We start from the raw sequence: 13,144 nt of genomic DNA on the forward strand, positions 1-13,144 counted from the left end.
TCGACAAAATAAGCATTAAAACAAGTGTTGATACAACAAATACTCCTGCTTTGCAGTACGGGCTAATTGATTATAATCCCATAGTTACAATTGTGTTCATTTACTAAAACATGTTTTCAATATACAGTTTACTATACTGTACTTGCACATTAAGTGTATAATGTAGGAAAGATGTAACCCATACTGTCTGTTCTGTATGCTGCTGTTGTGCTACTTTATACAGCAAATGTCAATCTTGTAAAGCAACTTGCTTAAAGACAATCGTGCAGTTGGTTGGTGTGCAGCTGAGCTGCGCATGGTTTGGAGTTATGCTCTGACGCCAGTCGATTGCTCACGCTCGTTGAAATAGTTATTGTACTAAATAGTAGGCTGTATAAAAACGTTCTTAAATTATTTTAGATTTTCTTTATATGAGAGTAGCTGTTACTTCATGCTAATATTGGAGTTTGCTTTCACCATGATAATATGAGACGGTAGTGCTGGGGACCAACCGAGACACAGCTTCGCTACAATATATGAGCCCTCAGTGTTTTTCCTCTGATAGGTGATGTGGATTTCCTATTGACCCAGTGTTGATGGCTAAAGTGTAATGCTGGCTCCAGGGATCAGTCTATTTGTGGCCTCCCTGGCGTATATGGAGAATAATGGGTTGGCAGGGAGGGGGTTAAATTTCTCCCTGTCAGAACTCGTGGGAATGTGGCTGGAGCCGTGAATTGAATAAATGGTGAATTAAGGCTCCAGCCACAGGTGTATAAATAGGGTTATCACAGGTGTTCGTTAGAAGAATGGTTAGAGTTAATGTTAGTGTTGGAGGGAAGGAATGTGTTTTGTGTTCAGTGCTGTCTCGTCCTGTATTATTGTGAGTTTTGTAGACCTTTTTATTTTGGTCCTTGTTCCTTTTATATTTATTTGTTGTGAATAAACGTGCGCATTTGCACTTCACTGCAGCTTTTCTGTGTCTGTCTCCCTTCCTGGTCAAAGCAGCATTGCCAATGACACCATCCTGATATTAAGTGGAGTAAATTCAGCTATACAGCTGATTTAAATGTGGGTGATATTAATTAGTGTGATACTGTAATAGCCAGTGGTTTTATCAAGAACAAGTCTCCATTGACCGCTATTGTTTTTACATTTAAGAAATCTTTGCAACACAGGCACAGTTAGGCTTACAGCGTAATTTGAATGTGTGCACTTGCTATATGTATATTGAAGCATAGGTATGTGTTGAAAAATTCATTTACTGTTATTAAAATACATTAGATACAGTAGAGGGCAATAAAACTTACCCCAGGCTTGTTTTTCCTTGCTTCTGCTGGCTTGTGATCCTGTTGAGTTAGTTCAGTGTATGCCATGGACATGTGTGGAGTATGTTAGACTGGACAAACATTACTAATATTTCTGTACTTATTCTGCTGTAGTGATAGTTGATAAATCTCTATTGGACACAGAATACCACATCTTAACCTACATTGTTACTGTACTGGAGCCTCTCTACTAGATCACCTTCAAAATTGCGTGTTTTTTTAGTATTTGTTAAGCTGTATTTTTTTTCATAGTAAATAGATATTTCACGGTTTAAAAAATACGTATTACATGAGACAAAAATGTATCAATTTTTTTCTACAGTTATTATACAACTGTTCCCAAATATTTAAATACTTACCTGAAAAATATTCTTGCTAAACTGCAGAATAGCTATTATAATAATTATAATTATTATTATTATTTTTAAAAAAACGTGAAATGTTCCCTTCTTGTATTGGACAGACTGCTGTTTAGCAAAAATAATTCCGATCTTTGATGCAGATGGTTTCTTTTCCGCTGAAGGTGTTTTAAAGAAATCGTGCAATGTCTTCAATCATTTACTGGAAGCAAACTAAATCAGCTGCCAGTTTCCTAAATGTGACAGGCAGTGTGTCAGTAAAACTAATGTTTGCTGTATTTAGTTTTAAGTGCTAAAAAATTATGAAATACGTGACCGTAAAAAAAAAAAAAAAAAAAAAAAAAAAAAAGAGCCTTCACTTATGCCTGTACTCTCAGACCTTAATGGGACCACACAAACAAAGCTGAATGAAAATGTAATGATATTGGACAGGGGAAGTGTTTTTCTCCACTCTGGTTCTTTTTGCTTCATGATATATAATAATGCAGTGATTTAAATAGTGTCAAATGGCTTTATACATTTTTGTTGATGGGAGATATCCATCTGTGAGAACAGAAGAGCTAGTTCTAAAACCAGAATTATTTTGAGGGGGGGAAAAAAAAAAAAATGTGATTGCCTGTGCATTGTGCTAACTATTCCCAGAGCTGGTAATGGCTGTCATAAAGCCTGGTCATTGAATTGAGACGTGGTAGTGGTAGAACAAATTCTCACCAGAACTGTTAAAAGAAGCCAGTGTTGTGCTGTATATCCAGCACTCATGTAATTAGTTTAAGTTTACAGCAGAATGATAACAAATTGTAATAAGGTCTGTGGCTCAGAAATGAGACATGCCCTATCTTAATCATTTTTGTAAGAGGAGGAACATATTGAGGTGTGCTTGTAAAGCACATTAATGTTGTTCAAACCTTTTGAATCTTCAACTCGATTGTTTATGAGGGCAAGCATGCATTCTGGGAGCTTGAGGATATGTAGGCCTATTATTCCACTTGCCGTTTTGTTGAAGGCCTTTTTACAACCATCTACGATAAAATAAATAAATAAATAAAATTAAAAAAAAGGTTTTGGTGGAGGTGGTTAAAGATGCTGTTGTCACTCACTATATTTTAAATACAAACCATTGTGTTTAAAATAAGAATCGCTGTTTATGTAAACAAGCTACAACCCTGCTTATCATTTTCGCTGGTATTTCAAATAAAGTGGAGCAAGGTGCTGTAAATAGGCAGGTCCAGATTTTATTGTGAATAACTTTGACCTATATGCTAATAGTGGTGTATTATAGGAGCCATCTATTCAGTTTATAGCTTATTTAACTGATTTTGGTATATTTCAGGGCCCATACAGTAGAACACTCTCTTGAAAAAGGAAATAATTGGTCAGGGAGGGGAGCTTGTTGTCTGTATCCAGCACCTTTAACTTTTTAAAAACCTGAAATACATGTAGTGGAGCAAACGAAACACAACCCAACATTTTTGTAGATATTTGGTATCTGTTTTTGTGAGACTCTCTGTTTTTTAGTTTTCCAATGCGTATTACAAGATAACCTTTTGTCAGACTTTCATGAAGAACCTGTTTTGGTCTGTTTGTTAAAGCGCATGCAGTGCACTGCAGCCTGTCATTAGCAGTAAGCAATGAGGGAATAAAAAGGCGTGTCATATTACTTTAATCTTTCAGGGCCTCTGTTGGCTCTCACTTGATTTGTTTTTATTAAATATAAAATAAGAAATGACATTCTCCTGTTCTATGTAGTGCTTCTGTAATCCCTTTATCAGACATCCTGGCATTGTGCTGTTATTTTTTGACGCTCGATCTTTGTTCCTCTAATTTCTTGTATCTCTTTATTGTAAAGTCGGGGTTGATGGTGATACGTTACTTATGCCTTTTTCTTGGATCAACCATTTCAATTGAGAGCAACTTGAAATCCATGAAATTCTCTACAAATGAAAGTGTGCTTAAACTTTTCGGGAATTGGGTCTTCCTTAGATGGAATGTTTCCTGTCTTGCGTTTCGGAAGTTTTCTGTAAAATGTGCATAGCAAAGCATTATTTTATTTTATTTTTTTGATGTTTGTTTGGTTTTATAGTATACCAGTAGTGATTTATACCTGTGCTTTTTTTATCATTTTATTAATTATGGATAACTTTTTTATAATACATACATACTATTCTTAATTGCCTATATAAATAATGACTACTGTAATGACTTCATACTTCAATAAGTGTATTATATTTCAATAAATGCTTCTTTATGTAAACATTGTAAAACAAAAAGCATTAAAAAAAAAAAAAACTTTTATGTGTTGCTAAATGTGAACTAATGTGCAATTGGGAGGGAAGGGGTGGTGCCAAACTCTTTGTTGTCAGCTGGGTTTGAACCAAGGCCTCCACAGTTGAATAGCATGAAAGGCTTCTCAACTAGCCCACTGAGCCACCTACGAATTTGTTATCTCTCTCCAGAGACACGATTTAGCTACCCAGAGAGGAGGACAGATTTTGTAGTATTTTGGGGTGGTTGATGATTTTTTTTTTTTTTTTTTTTTTTTTGTGCTTTTCAGCGGGGATCTGACGAGCTTCTTTCTTCTGCTTTCGCTAACGGCCCTCCTACCATGAGCAGTTCTACTCCATCTACAGGTACTGTGAATGTTTCATGGGGCTTGGGCCTTGATATTTCTTCACCTCATTATCTGTCTGCTGTGCTAACCAAGAAAAAACATGCATTTTTCAATTGCCTGTATTTCTAAAAAAATAAAATAAAATAAAATAAAATAAAAAAATTATATATATATAATTTTTTAATCTGCGAAGCAAGTGGAGATAATTGAATCCCAAGTGGCAATAGATGTGGCCAAACAAAGGAAACAAGGACTAGAGGGCATATGTGAAAGCTGAGGTAAAGCAAACACATCAACTGTAACAAATATCATTTAGAAAACGATTTTGGTTGTCCTGCTGTAAAGGGCAGTTCCATGATTTCAGTAATTTGCCATTTCAAGTAATTCCCAGCAGCACTGCAGGTGATATTATGGAAACACCACCACTACCTTATTGACATGCAAAGTGAGCCATCAGGAATGTCAAGATTTCATCTCTTATCGTGTTAGTTACTACTTACTCACTGTTTTCATAAAGAAGTAATAGGTATATTAAGATTTCAGTGCTATATACGTCGACTTTACACAAACCTCCTGGCAACCATGATCCACTTTGAGCAAATTTCCCATGTAATACATGTACCATGAAGAGATAATTTGCCTGTGATTTGTCCTTCTTTGCGGGAAGGTATAAGCACATATTGTAAGTGATTTTGATGAGAACCAGTTCAGCCACAATGTCCGTCCAGTGATGGAGACAATGATGTGTGGATTAGTGTCTTTAATGGGCAAAGTTGAGACCACCAAATTAATTTGACTGGATTCGTATCCAAGGCTCCAGAGGTGAAAGGTTAACGCATTTAACCCATTACACTGTATGTGGTCATGCTGTCAAAAGCTGCCAATCACTCGCTGTATGCAAGCCCGATATTCAAGCATACAGATATTTCAGTTTTTGTTCTCTAAATCCAATTACAAAAGAATGTGTGCAGCAGAACAGACTCTATAAAAAGAGACATGCAGTGAGAAGAGGAAAACTATACTGTTATACTCCTTGTGTTTTTAATATTTGCCAAGTGCTCCACTGTTGCAGTGTTTCCCTTTTTATAGTACAAAACGTGGCTTGCCGCATTTGTTTTTCAGGAACATATGTGCTGTGGTATTCATTTTCTATTTTTATATTGTTTAACATTTCCTTATGTCGTGACAGCAGATTATAGATCAATGCCTTTCATCCACAGGGAACCCCTTGTGAACAAGAAATTGTCTGCAATAGATTTTATCCTTGTGTCTTTATTTAATGAATCAGGGGCCATGCGTAAATCTCCAGGCCTCATTAAAGCTAATTACATTGAATTTCAATTAGCAGAATATGTAATTTGAATGCAGAGTGGTATTGAGCTTGTTAAGTGATCCATGGCTTTCAAGATTTATATCAAGAATTTTCCACATGGAGCCAGGTGGATGTTGTAAAGGATTCGGTTGCTTTATCAGGTCACTGACATTTTCTGTGCCCAGTGAGGAGCAGCTAAGTTCAGATCACATCTGTCTGGTTGTATTACTGTTCTCTAAAGGTTGTGATCCGCCCGTCTTGCAGGTGCTACTGTGCCTTTAACAATAAGGATTGACTGCGCTTCTAGCAGACTAGATCATTGCACATTACCGGGTGGAAAAAAAAATCTTTGAACCACATGACAGCTGAGTTACCTCTTAACAAATCAGAGAGTTGAAGGGGCAGGTTTTCTGTGTTAAGCACTTGGAGAGGCTAAAATGTTAAAATGACTGCTAAAAAAAAAAAAATAACCAATTATTTTCAAAGCAAAAATAGTGACAATAAATGCAGGCGGTGAAATAAGCTGACGATCTGTGCAATAATACTATATTTGCTCCAGCTACTTTCTAAAAAAAAAAAATATATATATATATATATATATATATATATATATATATATATATATATTAAGATTATTTTCAGGTATTATCATTCAGTCCATTTTTGTTGTATGATTGTGCTGTAAGGTAATATATAGTACATAATAGCTATACATATGCGCCAACAAAAAAAAAAAAACGTATTCCTTTTGTTGTGATATCGTAAAAATATGTATCCAGGTGCTTTTGAGAGATACTGGGGGTAATTTATAGAGGTTGTACACCTTTAAGAAGAGACGTGATGGGCTATCAGGAACAGTAATGATGGTGACCAAACGTATGTGAATACTGTTGTTTAAAAAAATGGTTAACATGAATAGTAATAGCAAAAATAGACGTACGTTAACAAAATGCCCTGAAAACTTAACATAAAGAAAACAATTTAAATGAAACAATATTTTTATATGCTGAATAATTAACCTAAGCTAAAAAGGAAGTGAAAGAAGAAAGAAAATGTAGAAAGACAACACATTATTCAAATGATTTGTAGTATTATGTATTTAAGGTAAGGCAAGTTTATTTTTCCAGTTAAAAGTGCTCCCGGCTATAATGTTCTGCTGCCCGGCTGTACAGAATAATAATTATAATAATCTTTATTTTTATATAGCCCCTTCATAGCGGACCACCATCACAAAGCGCTTTACAAGATATGAGTCTAGGGCTTGTGAACTATGCATCAGTTGCAGAGTCACTTACAACAAAGTCTCACCTGAAAGACAGAGCACAAGGAGGTTAAGTGACTTGCTCAGGGTCACACAGCGAGTCAGTGGCTGAGCTGGGATTTGTAACCTCCTGGTTACAAGCCCGTTTTTTTAACCACTTGACCACACAACATCCTGTAGAATTCCTGGGGAGAACCCTGGGTGTCCTGTATAACTCATTTTGGTAAATTCCGTAGACTGAATAAACAAACAGGATATGAATACGATGCAGCAAATAAGTTGAGGTGTAGAGTGCATCTTGAAACGTTTAAAACCATGAGTAAGTCTAACCCTGAAAGGCTTTGCATTACTGCAAGTCTTGCTTTGTGAATTATACGCACCTAAGGCAACCACTCTTTGAATGTTAGGAGTGCTTAAAATAGAATATGCACATGCTGTGGGCTCCATCTTAAGGGTTTATTTGGTTGATAGCATGATTAAACCAATTTTAGTGGAGCCCCAGCCAGTGGATCCTGTAATAGTCATTTTCAACGTTAAAACTACCCCTTCTGTCTGGAGGTTTCAGCTGAAGTACCCTTTTACCATTTTCGCTCAACTGAATGGGACCAAAGTTGCAATAAAAGGCAGAATAATCTGATTTAACAATTTATTTATTTATTTATTTTCACAACAGTTTGGAACTGACACACTGCTGATTCTTAAAACTTTTTTTAATTACAAGTCTTTGGATGCAGAAAATCTTTTCGGAAACATTTGCTTTCTATTCGGCAAAGTTATTATAAATTGTCTGCATTCTAAATGTTTAGCACACGAACATATTTATTTTCCATCTCGGCATAATTATGTGTGCAATTTAAGGTGATACAACATTTAAAAAAAAACATTAACCTCAAGTTAAAACAACAATAACTAACAACTTTATTAAACTTTATAAAAATGATCTCAGGGACTCTATAACTTTCTGTCACTTTGCACACTGTTTTTTTTCTTGTTTTTGTTTTGCAAGTAAAGAATCTATCAATCTTTTACTCGAGAAACTATACACAGAAAACAAATTCAACCAGACGCTATAGTTTTTTACTAAAATGCAGCTGTGTCTTAAAAAAAGAATGACTAAGTATTAGTATTGTGATTTATTTTTTTAGGTTTACTGGAGCATGTATACTTCTAAAAAATGAAATAATATTGTGCTTCATTGATTTAGTAGTCAATTGCATGTTAGATATTATATATGAGAGCGCAGAGCAGAGCTCTCTATAGGCAGAATTGCCAGATGCCTGCTTCACCCACCCTAATATCAGAGTGGAAATCTGCTCAATCAAGCATGTGTGCAGGTGGATGATCATTTTGAAACTGCTATACTAACCAATAAGCTGCTAAACATAAATTAAATATTCATGTACTGTGGTTTAGAGATAATAATATATAATACAGTTAAAAAATCAATTCAAGATCATTATTTTGTTTGTATTTTCCTTTTTACTTTTGCATTTGAGTTGTTCTAGGACCCTTGAAGTTCCCCCAGTTGAAAAATCCCTGCTTTTAATATAATCCTCACATTTCAGGCCAGCACAGCAGTAGGATTAATGTAGTACTAACGTGTTTACTGAAATGTAGAAACTAGGTGAATGGTGAGTTACATCTGGGCTGGGCTGGAGAAGACTTAAAGTACTTTTCTTGTACAACTGTAACAAAGACAACCTTTTTGGATCATTAGAGTAGATGCATTCGATACCAAATGAGCCAATTTCCATGAAGATCCCCATTTGACCTTCAACCAAGCTCTTTTTGTTGATAGTGGCATGTATATAAAGCCTGATTCGCAATCACTGCATAAAATGCCCTGTTCCGCGTCATTGACAAGCTGAGAAATATCATCGAATGCGAACAAGCTGTGTCAGTTTCTCACTGAGAAATTTCACACCACACCAAATAAATGCGTGTGTTATCCTGTGCAGATTTTAATAGTCTGAATAGGGCATGTCATTTTAATATCTCTTCAAAGTCTGATTTTAAAGAAACGTTTGTGTATTTTTATCTGCTGTAGTGCCACTACTGTCAATGTGTGTGGTTCCAAGCAAACCAGAGCCAAGGATTGCACCTCACCCTAGTCTTGCATGATGTAAATGTATGGGTTATATTTTAGAAATTAAAAGCTCATATTGCGCCATAACTCCTTGTTTTTGTGGCAGCCTTGTTCTCTCAACATGTATTTACAAGTGCATTGGAAGGATCCTGTGGATTCCAAGCAGGATTAATGTCAGATATGGAACACTTCAAAATCTGCCTAACTTTAGCCATCCAGATTTCTTTTACTTTTTTAACACACAAAAGTAACATTTTATTTAGTACAGTATAATGTTTAGATTTTTTTCTAGTTTATTATTTGCTTCACTTTGTGAATTCTGCTTGGCACACAGTGGGCATGGCATGATCTACTGCACTGACTCCACTCAAAACAGCAGAGCAGAAAGCCAATCTAATATTATAATATGTAGACCTATATATGCACAGTTTTATTTATTTGTCATTAACATACTTTGGAACTATATGATCAGTTATCCCAGGGCAGGGGTCAGCAACCTGTGGCTCGCGAGCCATGCCTGGCTCTTCAAGTAACCAAATATGGCTGTCGAGTCTAGAAGTCATTCACAAATTGAGAGGAACTGTAGTTCCTCGTACAAGTTAGAAAAACGTGTTTCTATACAACTCAGAGTTGCTATTTTCACCATTTTGCAGCGGCAAAACTAAATCACATACCAGTACCAAAAGTCTGAAACTTTCTTGCATCAAATGTGAAAAAAAACATAAATACCTCTTTTTTGTTGCAGATGTGACTTTTCAGCTGAAAAGGGAATGGTCACAATGCCCTTGAAGTTGTACAAAGAGCATTTCAATGTAAAGTGGAGCGATCAAAAAAAGAAGCCAAGTTAAAATCAACTATTGTGTGAATGTTGGGCCCCAGCACCTTTCCAGTTGTGCCTATTTGCTTGATGCTTGACAAGGTTGTCCCAATTGCTTCTCCTAACTTGGGTTTTTGTGTTTGATATCACCACTTTAAACGGCTGTTGCGTTTTTCTAACTTGATTTTTTACATTGACATAATGCATAACCTTTCCAGTAAAATATGGGTTACTTATGATATCTAATGGCAATTAAACCATGTATATCCATGTGTGTATATCTATAAACATTGCGTATTTAGCAGTAGCCATTAGTAACATTGAAAAACCCAAACCAAATTTGAGTACATTTTGACTCATTTTGTCTCTTTATCGACACACAATTAATAATGCCATAGTTTTTAGCATCTATTAATAACATTTGTTAATATTTATTATGAGGGGGGCATCACCAACAAGCTTTTCAGGCTAAAATAATTTGTAAAAAATAAAAAATAAATGTAGACAGGATCGTCTCGTCAGGAATTGCATTGATTTACTACAGCGTTATTCATCACCACAGCTACTTGTCTCAGGTAAGATTAGCCTCTAGCCTACTATGATATAGCTACTATTTTTTTGGCTTGCAAGTTCGATTGCTAGAAATATCAAGAGCACAAGATTTGTACCAACATCTGGTGGTATACTGCACTTTTGATAGAGCTATGCTGACTGAGAAATATGTCCGGGTTTGGTCTGTGGAAAAGGTGGCAATCCTAGAAGAAATACTTGCAATTCTGCCAATGTAAAATCAATCAAGAGGCGAAGGCATACTTAAAACTGGTTTTGGCTACCCGGGTCATAATCCTGTGTAGTGTGAAACCATGTACCTGGGTCGTACCCGGGTTAAGCCGTGTCCCAGCGACCCACCTCAGGATGTGGGTCAACACGCTTTGGCCCGGGGGTGAGTGATACAAAATGCATGACAGCGGACAAAATAAGACGGCCATGCCTGCGTGAAGGTTTCACTTCTGCAAGGAACATTTCTGTTTATTTTGTTTAGCCATATTTTTGTTGCTTAAAACACACCATGAGCCAGATTGCAGCAGGGGTGATGAAACATTTGCTCTAATCAATATTTGGGCCGGCGGTTCAATCCAGAGAAGCTTGGATGGAAGCGTCAGTAACAAGTTACTTCCGGGGCATTGATACACGCATTGTGCACATGTGTCTGTCACCCAGGTCAACCCTGCTTTATCAAAAGCAGGGTGCAATCATGTGGCCGACCCGCAAGACACCGGGTCCTGACTTGGGTAGGTTCCCTCCCGGGTAGAGCATGTGTGAAAGGGGTTGCAGAGAATCCTAACAACAATCTAGATCTGTAGCAACTTGTGGCATTAACATCTGAATGCAGAATGTCAGCTTTGCTTTTTTAACAATGTTTGACTCCACCTATACGTCTGAACAGACAGACATTCTTCCACTTGAATCGCATCAAAAACAGTGTGCGCTCTAGATTAACATAAGAAAGCCTGAATGCTTGCATAAAGCTAAACTTGATCAGCTGTGAACCAGACTTCAAAGAAATGAGCAAAGCGATGCAGCAGCAGGTGTCACATTAAATAAGCTCACTAAGTAAATGATCTATTTATTTTATTGATTTATTTATTTATTTTGCATTTTAAAGTACATAAATTGCATGTTTATGATTGGCTCTTTGCAGACCACTCTAAATTTCCATTGTTTGGCTCGCTTGCACAAAAAGGTTGCCTACCACTGTTTGATAACGTTTAGTGCTGAAAGAGTTCCTTTTTCTCAGACTTAACCTACAGTTTACATGCTAACTGTTAAATATCATAGCAAGAAATAAATAGGCTTTTAACATGTGGCCAACGGCAAGTTTGCTATCTGTCGATGAAACAGAAGTTAATGGCACAATTAATTTTCACATAAAAAAAATGAAAAGGGGAAAAATGTGTAGAAGTGAACTTCCTGATAAGTGTGTGTGGGTGGGGAGAAGAGGAACTAAATAATGTATTCCTTTTTTGGATAGTTCCCAGTGAAGACTATGCTTGCTCCGCCTAGAGATTTGTTTTGGCTTATTTGTGTTAAATTTGTTTTACATGCTGACAAATGCAGTTTATTTTGTGTGTACGCTTCAGTCATTATTGTTCTAGGAGGCTCCAGGTTTACTGGGGCCGTTGTCTCAGGCACAGTACAAAAATATCAGGTCACTGTGACATCCTGACTAGGCTCTCTGTTCTTTTAGAATAGTCAGTCAGTGTGTTCATTTCATTGGCCGAGGATTCAAATTTATATTCCCTTTGGATATTCAGTGCTGTCTCTGCTTGTTAGTTTGCTTTGCCTTACCTCAGCATTTTATTATAGTTTCAGTAGCTTAATTGGAATGAACTTTTACTGTGCTGCTGGCTTGATTGATTGGTTTCATAGAAAAGCTTATCAATGTGCTAGAGGCAGGTACATTTTATTTACGTTTTTTTATTTTTCATTTGGCTATTTGTATTGGACCTCAATTGTTCTTGTAACAAATATGTGGTTTTCCAAGTATGAGTAACATATAAGGCTGTCTAATTACATCTTGTGAACTAGAACCTTCTATGTGTACTCAGTGTATCATGTCCAAGGATAAATAATATGTACAAATAAAGCAGTTATTTTGGACAACAACATTGTATCTTGTGAGCTACCCAGTCTTTGTATCTCTTCCAATTGATACAGTAGCGCCCCCCACCTTTCTACGAGGCAACACCAATATCCTGTTAATTTACTTAAAAGACCACCTGTAGTTTGTTCTGTTCTCTTTTAGAGATCAGAATGTAACTGTGTTCTTTGTCTCCTTTTGTTGCCAGCTAACGGCAATGACAGCAGCAAAAAGTTTAAAGGAGACAGATCACCCTGCGCTCCCTCCCGCGTTCTTCACATCCGCAAGATCCCCATTGAGGTCACAGAAGCAGAGATCATCTCGTTAGGACTCCCCTTCGGCAAAGTCACCAACCTGTTGATGCTCAAAGGGAAAAATCAAGTAGGTTGCGTTTTGTCTTAACTTCTCTGTCACTTTTTCAGTAGACTGAGATGAGTTAGTATGTTGGGCTAGTAGAAAACATGCTCTCCAAATGGCTTTGATAGAATTGTAGGTTGAATTGGGCACATTTATTTCTACTCCCTAATTGGATAATTATGCAACCCCACAAACGGTTGCTTAAGATTTTATCTAATTCTGCCACAAGACTGGAGTGTGGCTTTATGTCCAGGGCAGGGTTAAAGTGCATTGGGCAGGGCAGAGACTTGTATTGCTGTATCCTGTGCAGGACCCTCTAGGTGGAGAAGTTAAGGATTTTAATTTCCTTTTATCATAAATCCAACACTTTTCACACACTCTAAAATTGGGAAAGAAAAA

General features: G+C 36.6%; 1 protein-coding gene across 7 annotated transcripts in view; it reads left to right on the forward strand.

Annotated features, from left to right (window-relative positions):
* Nucleotides 1-13,144, forward strand: part of LOC121314707 (polypyrimidine tract-binding protein 3-like) — a 77,255-nt gene that overhangs the window by 45,340 nt on the left and 18,771 nt on the right. For all 7 annotated transcript variants that reach the window (XM_041248311.1, XM_041248257.1, XM_041248300.1 and 4 more), the window contains 2 exons: nucleotides 4,215-4,290; nucleotides 12,597-12,769. In XM_041248311.1, the coding sequence (XP_041104245.1) occupies nucleotides 4,266-4,290; nucleotides 12,597-12,769 (198 nt within the window). In that variant the 5' untranslated portion in view covers nucleotides 4,215-4,265. The remainder of the gene's footprint in view (nucleotides 1-4,214; nucleotides 4,291-12,596; nucleotides 12,770-13,144) is intronic.

This window comes from Polyodon spathula, chromosome 1, assembly GCF_017654505.1.
Source record: "Polyodon spathula isolate WHYD16114869_AA chromosome 1, ASM1765450v1, whole genome shotgun sequence".
Classification (NCBI taxonomy): domain Eukaryota; kingdom Metazoa; phylum Chordata; class Actinopteri; order Acipenseriformes; family Polyodontidae; genus Polyodon; species Polyodon spathula.